Genomic DNA, 27,395 nt, shown 5'->3' with positions numbered 1-27,395 from the left:
GTCAACACACATATCAGCCACAAGAATCAACAGGACATCTAAATTCTTTTAATTCCACTCCTCTGGATGGAACACCAGTCAGAAGACAGTAGACACTATATTTTCAGACAACAATTACTCTAAATACTTCTCTACAGGTCTAATTTAAGACAGGAGTATATACCTGGTGCTGGCACAGGAGCCCGTGGTCTTCTGGCGTGTGCTCCGCCGAAAGCTGGGGAGCTCTGCTGGAGGAGACTCGCTGCGCTTTTTAGTGGATTTTCTCAAACCTTGGGTGAACAGTGGTGACACTTAAAAACTGGTGAGGCATGATGAAGGCGTTTAAAACACAAGACAACCCTATATCCATGGCACCACAGCAAAAATATCTAATTATTTTCAGCAGCAAAGCGTTGCCTGTTTCAAGAGCTGTACAACTGCCTAGCTGATATTAATAGCAACCATGGCACTATGACAGGACACCCTTCTTGCTAGACCTAAGAGTCATAATTCACTCCAGCAAAAAGATTATACTTCATATTTAAAAAGGACAAAACCAAAGATATGTGGCCCTGTTTTGGGGTCCTCTACAAATAACTCATATTATAGACCAAAGTAACCCCCCATGATCAAAATGGCATGGTCCAAAACAAATCCTTGCATAAGTAGGGGAAGGCATGCAATGCATTTTATTGATTTACTCACCATTCTCGCTGTAAATACATTGGCTATGTGTGTTATGTGTATCAGATGATGGGAGCTAAACAAATTGTGAGAGAGATGCAGTTCTTACTTCCAAACAGAAGTATCTCCGCCGGTCTACAAACATAACTCTCGAGTCCAGCTGACAGGTTGATAACCAAGCCAACTTAGGAGGAGGAGTCTCTCTTTTTGGGCCGAGAGCCCAAGCCACAGAGGACGCCTCAGTATCTAGCCTATCCCTTACCAAGAACAGTGTGACCCCACAATAATTTCAACAGCTAGTATGCATCAATGTTTTTGCTGAAGGATTAAATGGATGACTTAATGCTGGGCCAAACTACTGTGAATTTTGGTTTTGGGTGAATTAACTACAGTATGCGCTGCACACTTCTGAGTATTTCTCGGAGAGGTGTGTTGCCCAAAATCTGTTATGAAACATCATATAGGTAGTGTATCAGATACAACAACGCAACAATACAATGTGGGGGGGTGTCACCAATGTCAGCAACAGTAGCATTGCTATGTGAGATATAGTGCTAACAGCGGGCATATTTTAATGCAAGATTTGTTTAATTTGTTGAAGAAAAAACAAGATGAAACTGTCCGTATTTGACTGACTGTGATAGTTGGTGGTGCTCCATGCTTTATTTTAGATTGTGTAGTGAAGCCTGATTTTTTATTTTTTTTTTAATAAAAGCTGCCCTACCTGGGGGCGCCTCAAATGTGGCATTTCAACCATAAGGTTTTTCTTTCATGTCATGAAACCCTTGAATTTCAAAAATGACCGTATGAGTGCCTCTTCTCTCAAAAGTGTCACAAACGAGTGACGGAGATGATAGCTTTTTCTCATGTTAGGTGGTCATAAACTGGCCCTAAAGACACGCAGAAAACATTTCATTCTCCCCAAGATAATTTATGAATACAAAATAGTAAAGCTCAAAATATACATAAAACACATTATAGCCTACATAGTATACATATACATTGCATGTACCTGACACGTATGCCAAACAAACGTAAAGGCAAAGATGGCGGCATCCTGCGTGCGTGTTTTCAGCAGGATTAGCTTTTACGGTCAACTTTGGTGCTTTCTGGTCTCAGAATTTGCAGCGACGTCAACATAAATGAACATAAGATCGTAAATTGTCACAGAAATTACAGGCAAGCAGTGTAGATTATGTAGACGTGCCTTAAGAGCGGAGGCAGAGCAGCTGGTCAGCGTACCACCCCATTTTTATTTGTTTGAGACTGCTGCAACAAGTCTCTGAAAGCCATTTTTTGTTGTGGTATGTGAACAATGACCTAAGATTTTGGTCTGCTCTACCATACTTTGCTACTGATATTCTGGTCATGTACATCACATGTACTTCTGCGTCAAGCATTGGAATCACAACACAGATTCAACTACGGCCAATATTAGCATAACTATCAACAGGTAATCAATCGCTCCAATTATTGGAATGATAGGTCACCTTTCATGTCGGATTGTGTTATCCTTGCTTAACACACCCTTCATCTTACCTCATTGTAATTCAACTCGACGGGTCAAAGCGGATGGGTGCCCAAACCCGAGTCTGGCTGTTCAATGTTTATTCTTTATTCAAACTCAAAATCTATAGCTCCTCAACTACAGCTAATGCTTAGTAAGAAGTAACAATTTCATTAAATTATCTACTGTTCCCAGCACATGGACAGTCCAAATTAAAAAAAAAAAATTAAATTGTTAAAACCCCCAAATGATGAAACCTAATTGCAGATGCCAGCACGGACCCTACAGATCCACTCTCTAATGTACCCCAATGGGACTTACTAAAAATGGTCCCATTCCAATCTGCCTGCCTATGTTATGGTGAGTTCTAAAGTGCCGTTGCTAACAGGACAGCTTTGAAATGCAACACAAGCCGTTTGTTACATTATGCTAGGCACACATACATACAGGATAGGTATTCTTGCATTACATATGACATTAAAAACTAGTTGGTGCTCAACCATCCAGACTGAAAATCCTTGCAAATAATTCAGTTGTGCTTTATAATGGGTATTTCAATACTGAACAGCGGAAATCAATGCACGGATTATGACTCACTTGCTAGTTTAGCTTGTAATCCTGACGGCCCTGGTTTGGAGGTCTCAGTTTTGGAGGATCCAGGCAGAGACAGTTTGGGTTTTGGCAGGTTAACTTTTGGGTTGAAGCGTGTCGCCCACTCAAACTTTGAAGAGCTAGCAGATTTAGCCTGCTCCTTGTCAAGGGTACTACGTCGAGGAGAGGGGCTTGATGCGGAGCGAGAACGGCGTGCCTTAGTCTGGTCTTTCCCTTGTTTGACTCTGGCGCCCGCCGTGGTAGCACTGTTTGTGCCTGTAGTGGAAGAGGAGGAGGAAGTCGATGCAGAAGAGGAGGAGTCTGTCACGTTGCTACACCCAGCTTTGGCTGAGGCGGCTGATTTAGACGCCAGCTTGGTGGGTTTAGCAGTTCTGCCCTCTGTACGGTTGGGGAGGGGCACAGCGGCGCTACTTAGACCAGGGAGAGAGTCCGCTTTCTTCCGTTTCTGGACCGGTGAGGCTGCAACGGCCCCTCTTTTCTTGCTCTGTCCTCGCCCTGACGATGCAGGTGGTTCTGAGGCAAGTGATCTCTTCTTAGCTGGACCTTTCTTGGTCTCTGAGGTATTATCTCTGGGCAATGAGTGTGATTTGGGCTTTTTTGTTGGTGCTGGTCCTAAGGTGCTAATTTGGTCAGGTGCTTCACTTCGCTTCAGGCCTCGGGTGCCTTCACTCTTTGACTGGTGGCTTGGTCGCTCTTGTTCTGATGTCCCTGCAGCCTCCGGGTCGTCTTGCAGTACAAACGATGCCACAGACAAAGCAAGTCCACTTCTGTGGGCGGGGGAAACAAAAAACAAAACATGATCTACGGAACGAGACACACACAAATGAGCTACACTCTGATTAAGAACAAAACGCTAAGTATACTACTAAATAAAGTAAAAACCCTACAGAAAAATACACTCAAAGCAAACTCAGTACTAGGTAGAGAGGAGGGGTACCTTCTTGAGCTGTGCCCTCTGGACTGGCCAGTGGCTGAGCTGGTTGTGGCTTTGGAAGCCTTAGAAATAGGTCTTCTACTTTCAGGTGGGGAATTTGCTTTTTGTTTTACCTGCTCTGACTGCAACCTGTAAGGTTGGAAATTAAAGAGCAAGCAACAGTGTGGGTTGTCTGTTGTGAAGCCACAAGACAAATTTAATCAAAACTCATTTTTGCTGACTGCCTTAGAGCTCACTGGCACCTTTGCATAAGCGTGACAAAGGTAAAAGTGCAGTCATATTTGTGTGACGGTAATACAGTGGAACCTCTACTTCGAAATGTCCTTTAATACAGTCAGCCGCACACAACTTCAGAGTAGCTATCTCGCAACCTCGATTAAACTCAAAACAATTAACTAGGGTGTATTTGAACTTTTAATTCAGTTTGCGGAGTTCTTTTTTTTGTGTGCTAAATCTAGGGGAATAACATATGTGGTCCTAGGGTGACGTATGAGTTCCATCCCTAGACTATAATGTAAGACAGTGCTTCTCAAATAGTGGGGCGGGACCCCCCTGGGGATGCAGTAAACTGTCAGGGTGGGGCGTGAGGGGCAGGTATGACTGTCGTACTCGGCGTGCCGTTTGCCTCATGAACAATACGCTTGTATGCTTCACTCATCTCCGTTTTGTTGCATTTTGCTGATTTTAGTTGAAGTCCAGCCTGTACAGGACAGATAAAGACGTAACAGTTTCTCGATAGTATTTAAAATCGGCGGAGGGAGGGTGCAAAAACATTTCTGTCCCTCAGTGGGGCCATGACAGAAAATAACTAAGAACCACTGGTGCAGGTCGCGTTTTGGTGCAGCTCGGCTCTTGCGCCTAAATTAACCACGAAGTCGTACATGTGACACACGAAGGACATAATACACAGTAATAAAACATTAAATAGAAACTAATTCAGTAAAACTGACTGTGTGGCTACGTGCAGAGAGGACAGTCGAGTTTGCTGATGTTGTTTTGGTGTGGTTCGGCCAACAGTGGCCTGTTTTGTTTTTGCAACCAAAGAGATTGTTGACTGACCACCTCCTTGTCGTCCTTCCAATGCTCAGGTAGGTCAAGCGCGGCGCTAGAGCGACTCTCACGTTTATGGAACAAAATTGGGTTTTAATGAATTCAAAACAAAGCAACGCAGCACGGAAAGCTGTAAAACCGAGGACCACCTGTATGCCACAAGTTGTGCGATAAGTAGACTCAAAACAGTACGACTCCAGCCAGTCTACATGCTCTGGATCGGAGGCGAGTGGAATTATGTCTGCATGGCATATGTTGGTCATTTAAGTGTTTTATTGTCCTTAAGTCTTACAGTTTACAGTGGGTAGCTCATTATTACATGTTCCATGTTCAAATGCAACATAAAACTACAGCATGTCTGTCCAGTAAATAACTGCCTTTATGACGGCGATAGTTTCACGCTTGTCCTTATGATTTAAATTATTTCCTCGATCAACCGTCGCTCCAAACGGATTGTATTTGTCCTTGAAGGTTCCACTGTACTTATACAAAGTATTCATTCGGGTTACATAGATATGAATGTAAACTCTGTTGGCTAAAGTGAGCACTGAAGTGTAGCTTTCAATAACATATTAGTGGTAATGTGGTCCCGCTGACCTTCCTGCGACTGTGTGGTCTTGTGGCTGGGCCGCAGCAGTGTTCCTCTGTGAACGGCGCAGTGACCCCCCTGGATTGGAATTAGGCCGGTTGGACATTGGCACCTCTCTCCTGAAGGGACATACCCTTTCTAGACACTACCATTCACTGCAACCAGAGAGAGGAAGGGGAAAATGATTAACACATAACATAACATTGGGCTGGGATTATAATACGAGTTATACATGTTCAGAAGACAAAACGGACCAACATTTTTGATCTATACACACAGGAAGACCGCTCATTTTCTTTTCATGAGGATCCGTAAAATTAAAAACTGTCACGTTGCTCTTTATGGAGTGCCAAATTTGAGAATCGATGCATTTGTAAAGCAGATACTTGTTTATTAGACTGCGGTCAATTTGCCAGCTCTTGTAACAACCTGGTGCATGTCAGCAGCTATTATTCCTGTTTAAGGTGAGACCAACTCAAGCTTGCGACCATGATAAGCCTCAACTAGAATGCAGCAGGCATTGCTTTCAATTGAACTTTTGTATTGTATTCATTTCAGCAACTTGTACTTCCCATCTCAGCACATCCAACAAGTCTAAAGTAAAGGTGACTTTAAAACATCACAGACAGAAAATGTTTCTATAACAAGACATATTACAACAAAATGCAATTCAAATGAATTTTCAAATACAATACATTGGTTACTGGGGGGGGGTTACATGCAAGAATTGTGAGGGGACTTAAAGGAGTCCCCTTTCAAAGTAACACAGCCTGCTGATTAGATCAACTGATTCACAAAGGCAACTTTAATCACAGCTTCAATAGCCACTCCGGAAAGACACATTAGATTAAATAAAGGCTTTATCATGGCACAAATCATAATGTAAAAATACGCCACTGTTGACAAGCTGACCGGCTTTAGCACATCCTGGTCTTCGTTTATGCGTTCATCTTTTCTGCTTTATGTCAACTTGTCGGTGGCAGGAAACATCGGTCGGTGTGGCAGTACGTAACTACATAAATACGTAAATAAATAATTGTGAATTTCTCTTGGAGAACCAAGCGAGTATATTTGTTCAAATCGTGAAAACTGAGGCCTGTGTGTTTCTGACGTACTTGTCCACAGTCACCGCCTAGCATGTTTAGCTAGTGACTTACATTTGCCAATGGCTTTGTCTCTTTCCTATCTACTCAAGAAACACACACATATCCCTAAGCGAACCGGGTTAACCATTTAATTGCAGTCAATACTAAGAGACGTCGCTAAAAGGCTAACGTTTGTTACAAGTCGTTCGACTGAATTAGAGCAGCTAATGAAGCCAATGGGTAGATGGAAATGCGTAGTTGGCGTACCTGTGTGTCACCTTTTAAGCTGTAGCTCTCAAACTAAACTCGCTTACAAATGTGAATATCGACCTTGTTGGTACCAGAAAGGTTATATTTACGGACTGTCAAGACAGGACACACCGTCGATGACCCAACACTCAGTTAGCGTTACATATCGAACATGGTAGCATCAAACGCGAGTTAATGACATACTGTTAGCTTGCTAGCAAGCTGCAAACAAACCAGAGCTAACTTGTTATATTGGCTGCCATCAGAAATCTCGTCTGTGTGGCACAGCTGACAACTGTAACATTCACAGGACTCTAGCCCAAGTTAGCTTACACGCTAAGTTGTTACTTTAAACCTGCCACGGAAAACAAACCAAGAGAAAAACTGCTCCGGAGCTATACCCACCATATCGTTCACGAGTGACAATGCGAATGTAAAACTCACAAGTATGGCTAACTAACGTTAGCAAGCTAAGGATCACTGATGTTTTCCGAGCTGACAGAAGGCCAATGCCCTACTCTCAGTGACGCCAACTCGCGTTTGTCTTTAATGTTTCAGAGGAACATATAAATTGGACTAACACGCAACGTGTCAACACTGTAACTAACACATCTTAGCATTTAAAGGAGTGTAAATTGCCACCGGTAGCCAAACATAACATTTAAGCACCCTAGAACTGTCGACGAGACTGTAAACGCATTATTCGCAAGCTAATGCTAGCTTAGCCATACACGATAGCTAATGTTGTCAATTTGTTTACTGCCTGACATGAACAGATCGGGACTCAGCGAACCATACCTCTGTTATTGATTGACACCAGTTAAGATAGCTGTTAAATTGAAAATACTGACCTCAACTCCAAATTAGCTGCAACAGGACAGTCGTGTACGGTCGCTGCACATTGACAAATCAAACAAGAGCGATATAGCTACCCGCTAACACTGGCACACAAGCTAATCTATATTAGCCTGCCTTGTTGTCGCTAGCTTGCTTTTTTGTCAGATCGATGAGATGGCAACGGGATTCTCTAACCAAGCGTAGCCAACAAACGATGTATTTAGGAAACGTGTCACAATGAGCTAATAAATGTACGGGCTCGCTTTCTCGCTGGTAGCTAGCAAAATGAAATGGCCTCTTGATACCTTTTAGACACAAAAAAACAGGGAAGCAGAGACGGCATTCGAGACCATAACCAAAGACTCCTTCATTATTTCCTCAATCTATGTCGATTATAGATATTCTGACAAGGTCTTAAGGCCGTTGCGCTAAGTGTCAGTGGAAAAAATGATGCATTTAGTGTTAATGTTGTTACCTATTTCTTCCAGTGTTGTAGTTGTAACAGACAGTGCACCAGCTCCTCTTTTCTCTCTCTACTAGCCCTGGATGCTAGTTTCACATCAGCTGAGCGGCCTACAACTGTGATATACATCCGCCCGGTTCCTCCGCGCGGGGACTACTTTCTTCTGAGTTCCGTGTCGGGGACCGGATACCCAATTCTTGAGAGTACTGTTGAGTTGTTAGCAGGGCGGTTGAAAACGGGCCGGTGTTCACGTTCAGGCTGAAAGAACACGAAAGAGTTACCGCTGCGACCTATCCATGTCGGGGACCGGATTCTTGAGAGTACTGTTGTCGTGTTCTTAGCAGGGCGGTTGAAAAGCGGCGTTCACGTTTAGGCTTTACTGAACACTAAAGAGATTCCACTGGGACTTATCCGTGTCGAGAAACGGATCCCAAATTTCATTTGTGTGTAGTTATTGGCTTGTGTACTAATAAACGGTGCGCGTGGAGTGGAGTGGACAGTTGAATCGCTGGTGGGGGAAAACCTATTGGTGATAACAAAACCCACTGTCTGCGAAGTAGGCCGCCTTTCCCCAGTAAGGGTTGGTGTCTGTGGTGTGCGCCGGAAGTGACCATCACTTGGGCAGAGAAAGGCACCTAAAAATGCCTTTGATCGAAGAGGAAAAAAAGGACTTGGCCAGATCACTAAAATACAACACTTGTCTTATGCCGACAAGGTGCTCATGAGAGACAATTTACCGCACCCTCAGGATGGAGGCCACATGTGGGTAACTTCCTGTCTCAAAATGATGGCCGGAGACCTGCGCACTTTCCTCGCCGCACATCCGGAGCTTGGGCAGTTTGCCAGAATAGAGGTGTGGGCTGGTACCGCCACTCTTGCAGGTTCAACTTGTTTGAGTCCTGCACCAGACGCCCTCTGGCAAACCTTGCGCGAACTGTACCCCACCAGGTCTAAACAAACTGACACAGGGACAGGAGGCTCCGGTTAAGGCTGACATGGGGCGGCTGGTAGGTGGTGAAGACATGCCCATTTTTCTTTGGATGAATTCACTCGCACGCCACAACAAATGATATGATGAAAAAACTCAAAAGAAGACCACCGAGACTGCTAAATCACAAGATAAACTGTTACACGAACTGGTGCGCATCTTTTCCTCGGTGAGGAATCAAGCGCTTGATAAAGTCACCGAGGAGAAGACAACAACAATTAGTTCAGCGAGCGATGCGGAGGCGGAGTCCGATTGCCAATTATATCAACAACCTCGACAGCAGCGTCCTCCAAATTATGACAACAGGGGACCAGCCAGCCTCCGCTCAACTTGCAGACATTATGGCCATCTCACCAGGGCATGCGAATTGAGTGAGGGAGAGACAGTGAACATATAGACGGATTCGGCTTATGCCTCCAAAGCCACAATGTTTTTTGAGCTAAAACATTGGATGAGGACCGATTACATGACAGGAAAGCCCATAAAGCACCTGGAGCACATTATTAGACTGCAGGAAGCACTGGCCCTCCCTGCCAGAGCGGCCATTACCAAATGTCCAGGACGTCAAAAGGGGGATTCGCACATAGCCAGAGGGAATGATACTAAAGCAGCCACAGGTTATGTAAATAAATGTACATATTTTCAGGCCATGACTGTGGCGATGGAACGTTTAGCTGCAAATGAAGCGGTTGACATGCAAAGTGAGGCAGCTCCACAGGAACAACAAGCATGGTTGGAAAAAGGTGCCAGCAAGTGCGCGCTAACTGGCATCTGGACATCTCATGACGTGTCAACAAAACTCTTGTTGGTACTGTGTGAGGAAGGCCATGTTCGGGGGACACCAGTCAGGGAGGAGATTGACCGAGATGACAGAAAAGCAGTGGCAGCATACTTACATGTCAGATGTTTGTAAATATTACAGATACATTTGAGAGCTGTTCATCATTTAACCCCAAAACAAGTCTCAAGCTGGAAACGGGAGCATTTCCAGCACCCTCGGCCCCTGGAAAGATGTTATCGACTTAACTGACATGGGCTCACCACAGCGAGTGAAGGGCTATCGCTACCTGCTGGTGGCTGTAGACACCTTCTCCAGACGGGTGGACGCCACACCCACAAAAACAGAGACAGCTAAAGAGGTCATACACTGGCTAGTTTGTGACCTGATTCCGAGGTATGGCCTGCCCTCTGCCATTGGCTCCGACAATGGCACCCACTTCACTTCTGAGTCCCAAGGCAAGGTGGAAAGATACATTCAGGACTGTGTATCACCGTGCGTACCAAGGAATAGTTGAAAGAGTAAATAGAACCATCAAAACACAACTGGCTAAATTCTGTGACTCAACTGGCATGACTTGGGTGCAAAGTTGCTAAAGAGACACACACACCTGTTGACAATGCCGGGGCCCACACGGTTGAAATGGCTACTAATTCGGTGACTAATAGCAGTTGTATTGCATGTGCTCAATTGAACCCAACCTTAACTGTTGCACCATCCATCTTTTCCGCTGCCGATCGTCCGGCTAAATTCCTCACACAGCGTCAGGTACCCCCGAATTGTGCCCCAATTGTTAAACTCCTGCTGCCACGACAGTTAGGCCCTGTTAAGACTGCCACTTCTGCCTTCAACCACACGTGCCTACACTGTGGCTGCCCTTGTAACCTTCATGACATTAAGCCTTGCACCTGCGACCCGGTTGGCTCCTTCCAGTTTTGTGACCACACGCTTCATTTGAAGATTATCTCAATTCTGAAATGATTTACAGTTATTTGGACCTCTACTGGCAGTGCGGACTGGGTACTCAATTAATTATTTTGCTACGCAATTGGACTGGGACTTGTTCCCTCATTTCTTTTGTCATGCCCCTCCGCACTTCCACTCTTCCCAATGACTTCCAGTTGCAGTCTCAGACCAGCCACTAGATGGCATAATACCACTGTCCCGCCGCTCATTGGACAAGCAATTGGGAAGCACAACTATTTGGTGGGACAGTTTGGGCATTCCTGGCGGAGTTCCTGATGAACTAATCCCATAAAGGCAGGTTTCACTGGAGCTTTCATCACGCCTTTTGTTAATGTTGACCGCATAAAGTACATCCACTACAATGTGCAACAGCTCGCTTTTGATGCAGTTCTCAACTGCAAGCCACTATGACTATGCAATATGAAATTGTGTTGGATGGTCTGTTGGCAGGGAAGGTCGTGCTGTACCTTACCTGTATTCCAACAATACAGCCCCAGACGGCTCCTCCACTAAGGCTCTCAAGTTCCTGTACCACTGACCCACCCACTGCTAAGTGGTCTGAGGACACGTTTGGCCTTGCTGCTTTCGTGTCTGTCTCTATTGCAATATTCACTATTATCATGATGCTGTGTGGTTTGTTTTTGTATACCCTGTATTCCAGTTCTTCTCCTCAGATGCATTGACAGCACCCCGGGCAGCCTTGACAGGAACAGCCGTTCACCTGCCTACCAGCTCACCATGTTGGATGAGGGTCATGAGGGTCATCCTCTCCTGTCCTCCAACTGACCGTTCCTGCTGTGCCTGAACCTCCTGACCCTCGGGATGCTGACTGCTTAGTTTTGGGACAGTGTAGGGTCTACAAACTGATAACATATGCACATATAGGTTTTGCTTTTACAGGGCTGTTGTGATTTTATCAGTGTTAGTATTATTAGTCGTTTAGTATGTTAGATGTTTTCCGTTTTTGTTGCACCGTTTTTTTATTATTGCACATATAGCGTTAGTTGTTTTTATAATTGTGGCCCCTGATTTATTTGTATACATATAGACTGTTAAACGTTTTCCACATTGTTACACCACAAGCCGGTCCACCAGAGAGATGGCGACCTGTGGGGGAGGGGGCAGGTCCACGTGCCTGCCGGAAGAGGACTGGCAAAGCACATATAGTCGTAGCTTTCATTCATAAACATTTAGTGGCGTGGCTGTGTGACGCGCCAACAGGGGGTCTGTTAGAGTTGATAGAAATAGATAAAGTAGTATTGTGGAGTTATTGTGGGGTTGCGCTGGCCCTGCTTTTGCTTCTGTGTAGTCAGGCTGTTCGAAGGTGTCTCTGTGCGGAGGCGGGGTGAGGGAGTCATACATTTGCATCATAAAAGTGCCTCCTCAAAAAAATCAGACCTCCCAAATCACTCTGCGTTATATTTGTCTCCCGCTGAGCCCCTGCGCACTGTCGCCTCTAAGATCATAATATTTTTAATTTTTTTTTGTTGTGTTGTTCAAATGTATATACTGTATCTATAATCAATAGCATGTTTTATTTTATTTTATTTTATTATTTTAATATTATATTGTTAAAATGTTGTTAAATGTTCACAAATAAGTGTATTGTTTTTTTTTGTTGTTTTCCTAAATCATTGTCCTGTGTTTTATTGTGATTATTATCATGATCAACAAATTAAAGGTAAAAATCACAAAATCATTAGATGAGCTTGAAAAATGTCTAAGTTAAAAGTATCGATCGATGGATACCAAAACTTGTAGTATGGCCCACCTTTGGTAAATAAATCTTGTGCCCTCCGCCGGAAGCCATCGGCACTGCACTTCTACCGACGGCCCGTTTGAGTGTACTCGCCTGGGCAGCCAGCAGAGGGCGAAACAGGGCAATGAAAACTCAGTCAGATGACGCGAGGAGGCGGAGGCTCCGGTAAATAAACTCTTCCGTAGCGTGTGCAAAACAAGTGCTGTCATTTTGTTTCCCAGTTCAGGCCCAAGGACTAGCACACATTTAAGAAACATCTGAAAAAGTCATACGTCACCTGAAACCGGCACAAGCAAGCATTAGTAACGTAAGACAAAAGGTATGCAATATTTCTTTGTTTCTACTTTTGTAAGCATGGTTGCAGATGAAGCAATAAATGCTAACATAAAACAATTTTGTGATATATGAATACCTTAATTTGTTTTATAACTTCCATTGTGCCGTGTTACATAATGAGCAAGAGGTGTCATTTTACAGTGTGCATATAAATGTAGGCTAGGCCAATGCAGCTTCAATGTTTATTCATGTTCTGCTAGCTAGCTATGTTGGAGTGGACCTGACATAGTTTGACAGGAAGGTATTATGGCCTAATATTATTAGCCTCTGCACACCGATACTTCCTTCTCAGCTGAGTCCGGCAGAGGACCAAAAAAAGTCATTACATAACAATACAGGATCTGTCTGTCAGCCCACTTCCTGAATACCACAGCAGCAGCTAGGCCTCAATCTGAGGCAGACTGGAAGCCTCATCCATTTGTTTGCTGGAAAGGTAACGAGAAGTCCTGATGGTTTTCTTGTCATCCCCAGCCTCAAGCTCGTCTTTGTGGGTCAGTGATGCAACGGGAGTGACGCAGCAGCGCCCACAAGGCTGCTAACTATACATGGCGACGCAGGGATCATGGAACCTCTGCCAGAACTTTGTCGCAGAGACAACCACCAGGCAACAGCGAAGAAAGACGATGATAAAGTCTAACGCAGAGTGAAGGGGGAACTGAAGGGGTGTAGTCTCAAACAGAGCGAGGATTTCCACGTCTGCGCATTTGAGGACTTCTGCACATTTGGGTAGGCGACTCATAGTGTGCTTGTTGTGGAGACATTAAAATAACTCAAGGATGTGCGTGAAGACAGAACGGTTGAGGTCCAGTCGTAAACTGCTGTTTTAAATTCCTGTCCGCCTGCCGCAGCTAAAGCAGACTTCGTATCAGACGCTATACAGTAGAGCCCCATTTCTTAGTATTCGCAGGGGGCCTCGAAACGTAACCATAAGCGAAAAGCTGCAAATAATGGATATACCCATTAAAATGAGTATTTTTGACAATTTAAGCCCTATAATATGGCTCACATATTTATTAAACATCTTAATTGGTAAAATGTCCGGGATGTCCGATAATATTGGCATAATTATTAGATATCGGCTCATATTGGTTTTGCCTTCAGATTGGAAATATGCAATTTGCAATGACTGTAAAGCGTTATGTTTTGCTCTTTGCGTGAAATGCGGCCCCACCTAAGTCGTAGCACTGAATACTAATGAGAAACAGGTATTGCTGCATGCACTCTCTAGTAAGAGTACACATCGCTGCATACTAGAAACAGAAAACCAAAATGAGAGCACAGAACAGGAAACAAGTGTTTATTTGTGAAATGCATCCAGTGGCATCACGGTAAAAGAAGCACAATGTGTTCATTACACGACTGCTGCCTGTATCAGTTAGCCTTTAGCCTTGTCGTCGGGCTAGCGCAACCACCGCGCTTCCGTGTCCTGTAGCGCTGCCTCGATCTCCCTCGAATGCGGGTAGCAGTGGTACGCAACCCCGCAGGGCGCTGGCTCTTTCCGGCTAGCCGTCTGAGATGATGTGGGCATTCCAGTAATGATGTACGAATTTACATATATTAACTTGTGTTCACCTTGCTGCAAGTTTTGTGGCTTACAAAGAAAAAGCACGAATGGGCGTATTTTCCCACACATATAATTGTTTCTTTATGTACCGTAAATTCCGGTGTATAAGCCGCTACTTTTTTCTTAAACTTTGAACCCTGCGGCTTATGCAGCGGTGCGGCTAAGTTCTAATGTAGTGACACCTCCTTGACTTCAGAACGACTACTCATTGTTTAAATAGCGTGCCACTCGCGAATCAGTGAGGAAACATTAGCTCTTTCTTTGGCGGGAGCCAATCACGAGCTGTCAGTGAACTCACGACGAGCACAGCATTCACTGGTGCCTGCCGGGCGCTGCGATGATGTCAGCCTACCTCTGGGCTCCTCTGGCTCCCTCTGGTGGACAGGGGCAGCATTGCCGTGCCATCCACCCATTTTCTATGCTGCTTGTCGTCCAATGAAATGCTTTGCTCAGACGCAATGCATTATGGGAAAATGTTAAAAAAAAAATTTCATTGTAAACTCATAATGGTATATTTCCTAGGTACCTTCTGAGTGTTAAGTTGCTGTGTGATGAGTTTAGCGTTCTTTGTATGACTAGACCCTGAGTCAGACTGTTATATAGAGTAATGACCTCCTGCAATTTTCAACGGGTTGACAAGCTCGTTGTGAGTTTTTTCATAGCTCATGATTGGCTCCTGTCAAAGAAATAGCTGCCTGGTCCTCACGGACTCGTGTGTCCCACAATATGCCATTTTACAATGTGGACATGTGCAGCTTAACATCCCGTGTGGCTTCTATATGTACAAATCTGTTTTTTCCTCTAAATGTAGTGGGTGCGGCTTATTCACCGGAATTTTCGGTGTGTACATATATAAATCCGCAAATACAGTATGCGGGGTCGTGAATGCTGACTCTCAAACAGGTGGGGATCCACTGTATTGTGGTTTTGGATGCAGGTCCCCGTTTGTCCTATTAAGCCAAGAGGGCAACGTGTTGCTAACAAAATGTTGGAATGAAGAATTATAAAAAAGTCACTCACACTCCATGAAGGTAATGTATAATTTGACTGAATCCTCAATGAAATTTGTTTCTACTCACATTAAGAAAGGCTTTCTGATGAGATCCCTAAATAAGACATTTGTACTTTATAAGCGAGGGATGCAACGATCCACATTTCTTCACGTCCGATCCGATCCCGATACCTGAATTTGGATATTTGCAGATACCGATACAATACGATTTCGGTACCAGAGGTCTGTTTGCTTTATTATGCAACCACAGCAAAAGAATAATGTAGCTCGAAGAATATCAGCAAACATACGTAGCTGCACAGACACAAGCACTCAGCCAGACCCGTTCACGGCTTCACAGGCAGTCGGACAACACAGAACTCTTAACAGCCTACATTCCGGGTAACTACTTTATCATTATATTGATTTTCTATGAGGCTGTCATAAACTCCTCTCTACAGCCAAGTATGATATTGTAGTGACCCGGATGTTTTGTCTAGTGTTAAGAATTTGTGATGTCCCACTGTTCTGTGTGGCTGTGAACACATCAGGGCGGGAACGCGCGCGTGCGCGCGTGTGTCTGTGTGTGTGTGTGTGTGTGTGTGTGCGCGCGAGACAGCTACGTTTGCTGATACTCTTTTGGCTACCTTTGCTGATATTCTTCTAGCTGTGTTTGCTGACAAGAAAAAGCTGAGAACATTACGGCACAGATGTAGGCGGTATCGTAAATGTCCGATACGTGTATCCTGCTGGTATTGGAACCCGATAGCAATACTGGATCGTATGGGCTCCATGCCTGGTGTGAGACTCACAAAGGGGGAGTGATAGTGGGAAGGTCTATAGGTAGTACTGTGCTAAAATTGAGAAAATGGTAAAAGGCCTTTTTCTCTTCTACATCACTTTTCTACCTTCAAGGTACTCAAAGTGCTTTCACATCATCTCCCCATTCACCAATCAACGTAACATCTAACATATCCATATACTGTGTGACTGGAAACTACATTCTTCCGGACGATATAATTACATTTACATGGGGAAACACAGAAAATATTCCAATTCCAAAGTCCCATTTATCAAACCTGTCACTTGTTACATGTATCTGCCTTCATGCAATATGGGGCAGATTTCAGTAAAGGATTAACGTCTCAGATTGCTTTCCCCGCCTGTTGTGGCAAGGCTGAGTGTTGTGTGCGATGGATTTTCCACTTTGGACTATAAACTAATAAACTGTGCTGCATTGAACCCATAAATCGGAATGAGACATGCTAACAAACAACCACAATGACTATTTACTTCTCGCCATGTGAGTGTTGGTCACAGTAAGGAGATTAATTTTATTTAAGGGGAAACTGAGGGCAACTGTAACAAAAGCGGAGACTGTGGCGCATTATTTTGCAGTGTCCAGAACCAAGGCACCACAGTGTAAGACAATGACACAGCAATGCTGAATCTGCCTGAACAAAGAGTGGCCAGCAGTAGCTTATGTTTCCCTTTGTATAGTATTTGGTTCTAGAAATTGCACCTTGCTGTACTTGGTAGTGCCTGCTTTTTGCCAGTGGAAACGTGTCTGCAGTAAGTAGGTACCTCACAACATTAAACTAAGCACAATTAGACAGTGTTTGGGTTGCACTTCTGGCTAATCTAATCTAACGTAATATATTATTTTACTTGCAGTTAACTGCATTTATGAGACAGCAGTAATTGCTTATACTTGCCCTGGAGAGGACTGCACCATACACAATACAGCAATCAGTGAATCTGAATAAATGAACTATATCTAAACAGTACATAATCAAATGTCGTTGACAGACATTTATAGTTGGTGGTAGCCATCTTGAAGAGATAGTCATGTGACACCCCCCCTCCCACACTGAGCTATGGAAATAAAATCCCTGTTTCCATCCTCACAGGCAAGTGAGACGCTCAGAGTGCCACGGCGGGTTCAGCTTCAGCCCAACCCCCCTCGTCTGCAGTGCTGACGCATCTACTGCTTGTGCATCAATCAGCAGCCTCGTTGTGGGCATACACTGTGCCAGTATCAGAAGTGTTTTACCCTAAAAATCACATTCTGTTTTGCATTCTCACGGTAATTGTGAGTGAAAACATCTAAAATTGTTTCTTCTTTGCTTGCGTGCTACAAATGAGGGACTACAGTTTCCGCCATCTTCTTTTGGTTCTGCATTACCTAACCATTGCCTCTGTAAGCGCTAGCGAGGGGCTTGTGTGTAACATATTGCTGCACCGGGTGAGACTCTCCACATGCATGATTTAACCGTGCGTGTTGTATCTTTTCACAAATATTTTGCTCCTTGATGTATTTCAAGAGATTTTTCAGTAATGGTCAGCATCGGGATGCGGCTGGTGTGGTGCTGGGGGGGGATTAATGAGGCATTTATGTATAGCAGAGGACCCCTGCTAACAGCAATGCAGCTGCATTTGCTCTGGCTTTTGCGTCGGGTGTGGAGCTCACGTGTGATGTAGCGCCCAGTATCTCTCCGTTCTCTCGTCAGCCCTCTGCCAGGCTTGGTAAAAGTTGCAGTTTCCTGCAATGCATGCTTCGCTTGCCTGCCCTCTAGTTGAGCTACACGACGTGGAAGGACAGAAGAGCGACAGAAAAAAGCAGGGCAGATCCAGATCAGGGCTTGGGCTGCAAAGATAGAAGCGAAGGACAGGGAAGCTGGAGCAGAGAGGGGGAGGAGGAAAGATGTCGGAAAAGGCTCTGCTTCTGACACCACCACTGTTCGCTGACCGTCATAGACAAAAAAAAGATTTTTGTCCCGCTCTCGCTTAACAGTTATTTTTTGTAAAGTAGGTTTAAGTGGTATAGAAAAGTTGACCTGCACCATTTTCTCTGACTCGCTAAGGTATGTTTTGCATGGTTACATTTGCTTTGTTGATGTTTTGTTTGAGAAGACGATATATCGTCATCTCTCGGTTTGTGCTTTGGTATGAGGGGATTTTTATATCACATTAACGTCGGTACTGTTTTAACGCAGTTAGGTGTGGCTATTGATGAATTTCAAATTCCCGCTCAGCATGTAGTTTTAAAAATATGCATACAATTTAGTAAAGAATTGGAATATTTCATCATTCAAATGTGAAGGTGAAACTTGTAAAGAGCAGACGTGGCACATCACATGCTGTGATAAGAAATTCCTTTGGGTGGCACGACTGCTGCGGACAAAGTAACAGATGCAAAGAAGCTTCAAGGGGGGGGAAAGATTGCATTGTTTTGTAGTCTACTCTTAAAACTACATAAAATAAAATGCAAAAAGATGCCACCCAGCTCCATCCCAAGAAATACTGCGCAGTAGCAGGTTGCTATGACAACATAGGCCTGTCGGAGAAAGAAGGGGAAGAGGGCAGTTGCATTTTCAGCACACATGAGAAGTGTGGCGGCCATATTGCATTTCTCATACCACCACCTGACCTCTTTGAAATCGAATCATAATGTTAGCATAGCAAAGGGCCGCATGGTGGCCTAGTGGTTATCATGTTGGCCACACAGCCAGGAGATCGGGAAGATATGGGTCCAGATTAAATTAATTAGTTGGCAATCTCTAAATTGTCCATAGGTATGAATGTGAGTGTGAATGACTGGCGGACAGTCAAGGGTGTACCCCGCCTCTCGCCCGAAGTCAGCTGGGATATGGCTCCAGCATACCCGCGACCCGAGTGAGGATAAGTGGCATAAAAGATGGATGTTAACATATCAAACAAATGTACAGACAATGTCCATTGCCCAAGATAAACATAAAAACACAGACCAATGTCAAAGGGACTGTATGCAGGTCATGCGTATCCACACGCACACACACAAACACAAGCAGTCTCAGAGAAGCCAGCAACATTTTACTTTCATGTTGTTGTTATGATAGGCTGTCCATTCAATGATAGCAAACATTAGTGGCTAAACTTTGCCTAATTTCTATCATTAGCTGACAACAAATATACTGTAACTAGTGCGCGTGCCTGTGTTACACCAGTGTAGTCAAAGCAAAAAGAGGCGGAATATAATGCCAACAGTACATGTGAATGTTAGGCAGCTGGAGGAACTCGCTGCATACAGTCCCTTTTAATGGTCAATAAGTAAATATCTGCAATATAAATGTACAGGTTAATGCACAAAACATCTAAATAGTTTGTGGAAAACTTGTGTTCTCTAGTATTGAAGTACTTCTCAAACGGAAGGCTCACAATCATAAATGTGTTCCCTGCAGAGTTGCAAGTAGTAGCCAACTTGGGATCAAGTATGGCAGTGAATTGGTGATAACATTGTATCCAACATTGTAACACTGATCACATGCATTGGTGAGGAGAAACTGCAGAAAAAAACAGTGCAAGTGAAAGACTTAGTGAGACATGCTAAATGATTCAGTGTGACTCAGACCACAGTGCCGCTTGATATGAGTAGGCCCAAGTAACAACTTCATGCTGTAAGGTGCATCTTCTTTCAAAGTGGCAGTGAATGAATGGACTGTAACTTCCTGTGTGTCTTCATGCAAATTCACAAATTATACTTTGCAATCATTTCCACACACCTCAACAGAGAAAACCGGTTACAGCATACTGTAGTACTATCACGAGTATTTTCTCTTACAGTCACAGTACTGTCCTGGACTATTTTTTAAAAATCTTTTATCATCATCATTATTAAAAACCAAGCGAGATTCCAAATCAAGCAAAAACAGTCACATCACTTTTAAAGTATTACAAAAGCAGGATAATGTGTGGCCCAAAACATACAGCCAAGGATTTATGTAAGATGAATGTTGACCTGGTGGCTTGGTGGTGTATCTGTCAGGGCATTACTGCCATCTAGTGTTGTGATACTATAAGAGCTTCATTGTTTTGTGGGCATTTTTTTTAATTCTTGTTTGAATGTGATGTTTTTCTGTGTTCTGTTCCACTAATATGACTTCTTCCTTCTTTTTTTTGTTTTTTTTAGATTGCTGCGATGTCTCACTGCAATTAGAACCTGATGGATAGTTTTCACCCTCACATTGTGCTTAGCAAGCTCAACGAGCAGCGCTCACAAGGCCTTTTTTGTGACGTGATTATTGTGGTGGAGGATGTGAAGTTCCGAGCCCACAAGAACATCCTGGCAGCTTGCAGTAGCTACTTCAAGAATGCTCTGACAACTGAGACGTGGAGTTCTAGCCAGGTGTTGGAACTGCTGGACCTTAAGTCTGAGGTTTTCGCCTGTGTCCTCAATTTCATCTATTCCTCAAAGGTGACATCACCTTGTGCTGACAACAACAGGGAACTTGTAGCAGCAGGGAAAAAACTGGGCATTTCTTTTTTGGCAAAGCTTGCGGAGCAAGAGAGGCAGGACAAAACTCAAAATGTACCAGAATGTGTTAGATCCACAAAATGGAGCACAGCCACTGTGCGTAAACACGCACGGGAAGAGGCCACCAGGCTTGAGGAGATTGATGGTGCTAGAGGACCACGAATCACCAATGCTTTCTCTATCACTGAGGTGTGTCCTGGGAACAATCCATTCACCCCTGTTGAAGAGGGAAGACAGTCACCAGATGAGGGGCAACTCCCTGCAAGTTGCCCAGCATCCTCCAGCCTTATTGGGATCAATGAAACCACCCACACCTTCTCAGAGCATTCATATGCTCTTAATCAAGTAACTGAAGAAAAGGGTCAGACCAGTCAGTGGGTCAGCAAGGTGTCTAAATCAGCAACATTAGAGCCCAAGCAACCAACTTACCAGAACACAGGCCCACTCAAAAAGCGCCACAGGCTACAAGGTACTTTTCGCAATATACTTCCAACACCAAGTGAACCACACGCAGAAAAAAAAAATACTTTAACTCCAACATTGGCTGAGGGTGCAGCTTTAGCACCTCCACTCTTCCCACAGGCAGACAAAAACAAGCCTACAGATGCCGTGATTCCTTTGGCCAATGGCCATGTGCAGATGGACTCAAATCCTCGGACTCTTTCCCCGCACATGGAGGACAGCATCTCAATCTACGGATGTGAGCACTGTCCAGAGATATTCACAAATGAAGCTCTTCTTGCCATTCACTCCGAAGTACATAAAAAGTGTTCAGTTAGTTATTTGTTTTGCAAGTTTTGTGACAAAAAATTTATACACCTCAAGCGGCTGCGCAACCATGAGCAGAACTGTCCTAAAGCTATGAGAGGGAAAGCCGAACTAGAATGCAGTGACATAGCTGTCACAGAGGTGGACCTACATTCAGGTAGCGTGTTGAGGGAGGAGAACATCAGAACTCACCTTTTTTCTGTTGACAAGCCCACGACTGGGCCCGTTCTTCCCGATCAATTAGATTCTCCAAAGGCTGAAAATGTAAAAAGGCCAGGTAGCAGCCAGAGGAGATACCACTGCAGTGTATGTAAACGTGTCTATGTAACACTTTCCAGTCTGAAACGGCATGAGAATGTACATTCCTGGCAGAGGGCTTATCCCTGTCATTATTGTAATAAAGTGTTTGCACTGGCAGAGTACCGTACCAAGCATGAAATCTGGCACACAGGTGAACGCCGCTACCAGTGCATTTTCTGCCTGGAAACATTCATGACGTATTACATCTTAAAGAACCATCAGAAGTCTTTTCATGGGATTGATCCGACACTATCCATTAAGCGAAAATCTGCCAATGGTGGTCTGAAAGCCAGTGTTTATCCGATCAAACTCTACAGACTTCTGCCAATGAAGTTCAGGAAAAGACGATACAAGACATACAGTCAAACATATTCAGAGGGTGATGAAAAAGACTATCAAGCTCCACTGGAGAGCAATCCTCTCAGCCCTCAGTTAGAAGGAAGCAGCCATCATGATGGTGTTCCATTGCCTTTAACGTTCATGGCAACGACAACAATGGTAGCGCCTTTCATGCCTCGCATCAGTGTTGACAAGCCCTGCGAAACAGGTATTCAACCCACTTTGTACCAAAATCATCACCAGAAAGACACAGATAAAGATGTTGAGCATGAAAGTTCACCCTTCATGAACTTTGACAGTGCCGTCCCTTTGCAACTGGATCCAGAGACATCCCCAGCGGATAATAACACTCTTGATGCAATTAAGTCACATCACATCAGTCAAAATGTGACATTCCTAAACTCACTGAATACAGTCGATAAGCTTAGCGAGTTATCTGCTTCTGCAAAAAGTGTTGAAAAAATGACTAAGGAAATGCTTCAGTCAAGTACTGAGAAGTTGAGGCTCGATAAGACGGCGGGAGCCAAGACAGAAACCTACATTGCCAAACCTGTATGCCCGGGTCCATCCGCAGATGGTGACGCAATGCCACTCTGCCAGATAACTGTGAAAATCGGTGACGAAGCCATCATCCGCCGCAGAATCAAGGGCTCCAAGCTCTTCCCACGAAGGAAAAAGAAAATAAGAAAACTGGAGGGGGTGGAGAGCGACAGCCAAGTCCATTCAACAGGTGACAATTTAGAGAGCCCCAGGCTGCGCCTCAGACCAGAGATTACAGGTATAATGTCCGAGACATATGATGATCCCAATGAGTGTGACATGGCTGACAAGCCTTGGCGTCCCTACTATTCTTACAAATCGAAAAAGAAGAGAAAGAAGCTGAAGTTCAAGCACAGGCAAGCTTTGTTTCACCATTACAGTGATACAGTTAGAACTGATCCCAGTGCCAGTGAGGCCCGATTGGACAGTTTCCAGACAGGAGACAGTATCTTAGGCGGGAGTGGAGATGTGAAACGCTTTAACAGAAGTTGCAGCCCAAGGACAAACTACAACTGTGACATTTGTGACAGCTCTTTTATCACAGAGACTGGTTTGAGAGCACACATTATTGGTTCCCACCCATATTTCTGTCGTACTTGTGGTAAACAAGGTCCCCCGGGGGAGACACCTGGTGGCAATGACTACATCTGCAACAGCTGTATGGAAAATGGCTCCTGCTTTGATAATTCACCCCGGAGTCCCAACCCAGAGAAGAAGTTCCGCTGCTCCTTCTGTCCTCAGCGGTTTCTCTACCTCGCCACCAAGAGAAGCCATGAGAAAAAACACCAGGAGACAGAAGGAGAAGGTTACACCATTCGACCATGTCCTGAATATCTGGACAACTCGAGTGAGGACAACAACCAAAACTGCATAAAAACTGAGAATGATGACAATCAAGAAAGTCCTGACATGAAATATGAGGAAAAAGGACACTTTCCCATCATAAAGGCCAAAACCGAAGACACAACTGAGTTAATAGCTTTGACACATCAGGACATGACGTGCCCCCACAGTAAGCGCTCTTTACCATCCCACACTGAGCCACTGTTCACTTTGCCACCTTCAAAAATGAAACACAAAATGAAAAAACATTCTTTCCATCGAGACTCAAACCAGGAGTCCAAAAGAAAGACTCTGATAGGACAGCTTGGAAGCAAAAAGTCTAAATGATCATGAGAAGTCCTGCAAACTGTCAAGGAAGGATGCCTCAGACTCTAAAGGCGACTACATTTCTGCACACAAGCCCAAGAAATGGGTGTGTAAAGATGAACCCTTTTTCTAAAACCCTTTAAAACCCTACTACAGGCGAGGGAGAAAGTGCTTGCTTTGAGTAGACTAAAATGTTGTCTTTGTAGCAGAACTTAACAAAATGTTTATAAAAAAAAAAAACTTTGAAAATCTAATGTCTGCTGGAATGTTGTCCTATACTGAACAGACTACACTGAGTGACTTTTCTAATTTATAGATGTTTTGAAGACCTTTTCACAGACACAGACTGTATTTTATTGTCTATGCATTGCTAGCAAAGCAGATTGCTGGCTGGAAGATCAAGAAAAGGAAATGTTCACAAAGTATTCCCAGAAGTGAGGTGTATTTTCTAACAATGGTATGCATTTAACAGTTGATGGCAACATCTTAAATGTACATGGGGGAGGGGGACTCACATTTCTTGGTATCCCATTCCATATAATTGGACTTGGTATGTTGCACTTTATACTCTCATGCACTTCTGTTACAAAAAAAATCAACGACATGATGTATTATTTTGTGTTTTAAATGTAACCCTTCTGGTTTTAAACACAACACAGGTAAAGTTCCTACTATGTTGTGTTTGATATACACAGGCCGTATAAACCATGTAAAATTATTGAAATAAATATTCATATACTAAAAAGTTCCATCCTGTTGTTTGTTGGTTGAGAAACCTGCTCATTATTTTGTGAACACTAGCCAATGTAAAATATTGACTAACATATGATATATCTATTTCTAAATTATAACAGCGTTTACCAACAACACAACACTGTACATACAGTAAATACAACTTAAGAATGTAACAAAATATTTAAATGATTCCCTTTTCTATCCATCCAGTTCCGTTTGTCCCGGTGTCGGCAACCCGCGGTTCCGGAGCTGCATGCGGCTATTCAGCCACCTCGTTGCAGCTCCCTTTGCTGAGCTCTGTGATTTTTTTTTTTTTTTTTTAATACCAAAGTAGGGGAAATGTGCATTTTTGGAAAAAAAATTAAATATGCTATTTGTGTTTTATTTATGACTAGCAACATTTAAATTGTTCACTACTTTATTTACCAAGCAGGTCTCCCCTCAAACAGTGTGGCCACCGTTGTTATGCTATTTTGTGCTCATTTTGTCATTATATAAAGTCTGAACTGAACAGTTATAATAAAAAACTACTAAGAGATGAAGGAAATATTCTGTGACCCTTTAGGAGCTTCAGCTTCAAAATCAGCCCGTGAGCTAGGAGACCCCTGTCATAGTATTTCCCTCATAAGACTGGACACACGTGTTTATGTTCATTAAACAACGGCACACAAATAGTGTTTTGAGGACAGGACATACTGTAATTATTTTAATGACAACAAGAGAACAAAATTGTCCTGTGACACTTGAAAAAGTTAGTATGTACCCCATGAACGTGATTGCCACTTCCCCATGGGACAAAAATGAGCTCCGAATTAACGACATTGCCTGTTTGTTTTATAAATAAAATGTCACTGTGGTAAAAAGTCACATTTGGAGTCCGAAGACGAGAAGGATACGTCTAGCTAGCTGGCTGGTTAGCTTCCACCAGTGACACTTAGGCAAGGTGTGTAAAGAAAGTTGCAAGAAAAGTCGAACACCAAAGGTTTGACAAAGGGGGTGATCAAACACGCTGGCATGGAATGGCGTAGCCTGTGGCAAGCTGTCAAACTGAAACCATTGAGGTTTCACAGACTAGTGTTGATTCTCGTGGCAATACAGGACCAAGTGCCTCCCTTGTCGGCTCAATACGGGTGTTGGCAACCCAACGTGACACAGCAGACATGCACATTCATGTCACGTTTGTGTTGGCATGACAGGAATTGTCATGTCGCCACTGCACGGCGATCGTTTTTTTGTGATCGGCTACGTGTTTTAAGGAAATCGGCAGATTGTAATATGAGGCCGATCGATCGGCGCATCTCTGCTAGGGTTGGTCATTGTTTGAATTTGAGCGATTCTGGTTCCGATTCCGGTTCCTAATGATTCTCGAATCATATTCTTTTCAGAGGTACGGTCATAAAAGTTTGCATGGTGTAAATGAGGGCGCTCACCAAAGTTCTTGGATGTTCACCGCTCACCAAAGTTCTTCAACAAGTACAAAAATATCAAACCACTGAACTTGAACATACAGTAAATGTTTTGAAGTCTCTTTACATAGGAGTACACGTTACACAAATTATTATTATTTTTGAAAACCTCATGAAAAAAACATTTCACATATCCTGGTGTTTATGTGTTGGACAGTGTCTTATGATTCAGAATAGACAAAGTGTAACTTAATCATGTTGCTACTAACCTGTGTGCATGGAGGAACACTTCGCCGGGTCTTGTCAACATCTTGGCTAAAGCTAGCGTCAACGTCAGGTCGTCAGGTCTATGGAAAAAGTACACGGCCTTACGTTAGTTGGATATTTCAGTTGGCCACCGTATTCTCAGTGTGAAGTATCATTTGTTTGCTGCTTCAATGTTGGCATAAGATCGACATAATTTATTGTTTTACTTACCTGACTGGTTGGAAGAAGTCCGGCGTGGCGTGTCCAATCATGTTAGTGGTGCACACTCCCATTTTTTCCCATCGGCGTGTTGGTCAGTCATCGAAATGAGGACTCGAAATTTTTTAAAAATGAACGATGCCGGGAGAATCGCAATGTTAGTCCCGGTTCCCATCGATGCCCAACCCTAAGCCCTACTTTTAATAATAACATACAAAAAGGTTGCGTGGCCAACATGCTAACCACTTGGCCACCGTGTGGCCCATCAGCAAACGCAGTCAACCCTCAATCTTCCAGTACATTCTTTCTAAACAACTCCAAACATCTACACTACAACATCATCTGGAGCAGTTCAGAATCAATATTTATTGAATAATATGGCATAACATAATGTAAAAAAATATGATAAAATACATCACACTCACCACTCACTTGTACAGTAAGCACTGGTGAGAAAGACTTCCATTGGAATTGTCAAACAAACCTTTTGACTCTGACTGACCCTAAATATATACAAAGTGTCCCAAAAAATGTACACACTCTTCTCAATTATTTGTTTTTTCATTGCAGGTTAAACCCATTGAAATGAATTATGGCAGCCCGACTAAACTTTGAAGAAAAGAAATTCATTCAAAAAAAAAAAACGCGGATGCTCGCAAATACCGAGGGAATTGTTTTGTGACGAGTGCGATTCCGTAGTTTTGCGTTGTCAGCAGCAGTGTCTGAACCAGAACGGACGGCAGTTTGAGAACAAGCGGTGACAAAACAATAAAATGATGTTTGTAAATTCTATTACATTTTGAAAATTGAATGAAGTGTAGTAAACACCTAGTTTACAATTGTTGTTGTGAGCGAGGCGCTGTGAGCGTGTGGTGTGGTGTGGTGTGAGTATGTGGTGAAGCTAGTCGCTAGCCGGCTAGCAGCCAGCCAGTGTGGTATGGCGAGGTATCACTACGCCATAAAAGTAGCTCTTCAGCGTTAGCGTCTACAATACCGATGTGGCTGTCGCTTTGTTAATATGCAGGTCAC

At 43.7% G+C, this 27,395-nt stretch overlaps 2 protein-coding genes across 11 annotated transcripts in view; one reads left to right on the top strand and one right to left on the bottom strand.

The window, feature by feature from the left end:
• The window catches only part of trip12 (thyroid hormone receptor interactor 12), a 47,244-nt gene extending 21,053 nt beyond the window's left edge, over nt 1-26,191 (bottom strand). The window contains exons 1-5 of one of the 9 annotated variants that reach the window (XM_054793252.1): nt 26,171-26,191; nt 5,364-5,510; nt 3,720-3,845; nt 2,768-3,549; nt 164-269 (exon numbers count right to left, since the gene is read on the bottom strand). In XM_054793252.1, the coding sequence (XP_054649227.1) occupies nt 164-269; nt 2,768-3,549; nt 3,720-3,845; nt 5,364-5,461 (1,112 nt within the window). In that variant the 5' untranslated portion in view covers nt 5,462-5,510; nt 26,171-26,191. Of the gene's footprint in view, nt 1-163; nt 270-2,767; nt 3,550-3,719; nt 3,846-5,363; nt 5,511-6,707; nt 6,730-7,094; nt 7,214-7,540; nt 7,754-8,001; nt 8,485-26,170 lie in introns of those variants that run through there. The other 8 variants (XM_054793254.1, XM_054793253.1, XM_054793248.1 and 5 more) reach the window with 8 other exon arrangements.
• Nucleotides 12,633-24,036, top strand: zbtb38 (zinc finger and BTB domain containing 38). 2 transcript variants are annotated; one of them, XM_054793257.1, is made up of 3 exons: nt 12,633-12,799; nt 13,288-13,542; nt 20,320-24,036. In XM_054793257.1, the coding sequence occupies exon 3, from the start codon at nt 20,353-20,355 to the stop codon at nt 23,779-23,781; it is 3,429 nt and encodes a 1,142-aa protein (XP_054649232.1). In that variant the 5' UTR covers nt 12,633-12,799; nt 13,288-13,542; nt 20,320-20,352; the 3' UTR covers nt 23,782-24,036. The 2 variants fall into 2 exon arrangements, with proteins under 2 accessions (XP_054649232.1, XP_054649234.1); XM_054793259.1 differs by lacking the exons at nt 12,633-12,799; nt 13,288-13,542 and adding an exon at nt 14,920-18,235.
• Nucleotides 26,192-27,395: the final 1,204 nt, after the last annotated feature.

The sequence above is a fragment of the Dunckerocampus dactyliophorus genome, chromosome 12 (genome assembly GCF_027744805.1).
Source record: "Dunckerocampus dactyliophorus isolate RoL2022-P2 chromosome 12, RoL_Ddac_1.1, whole genome shotgun sequence".
In the NCBI taxonomy this organism is placed as follows: Eukaryota; Metazoa; Chordata; class Actinopteri; order Syngnathiformes; family Syngnathidae; genus Dunckerocampus; species Dunckerocampus dactyliophorus.
Note: the sequence above shows the minus strand (reverse complement) of the source record. Positions and strands in the feature narration are given on the sequence as shown.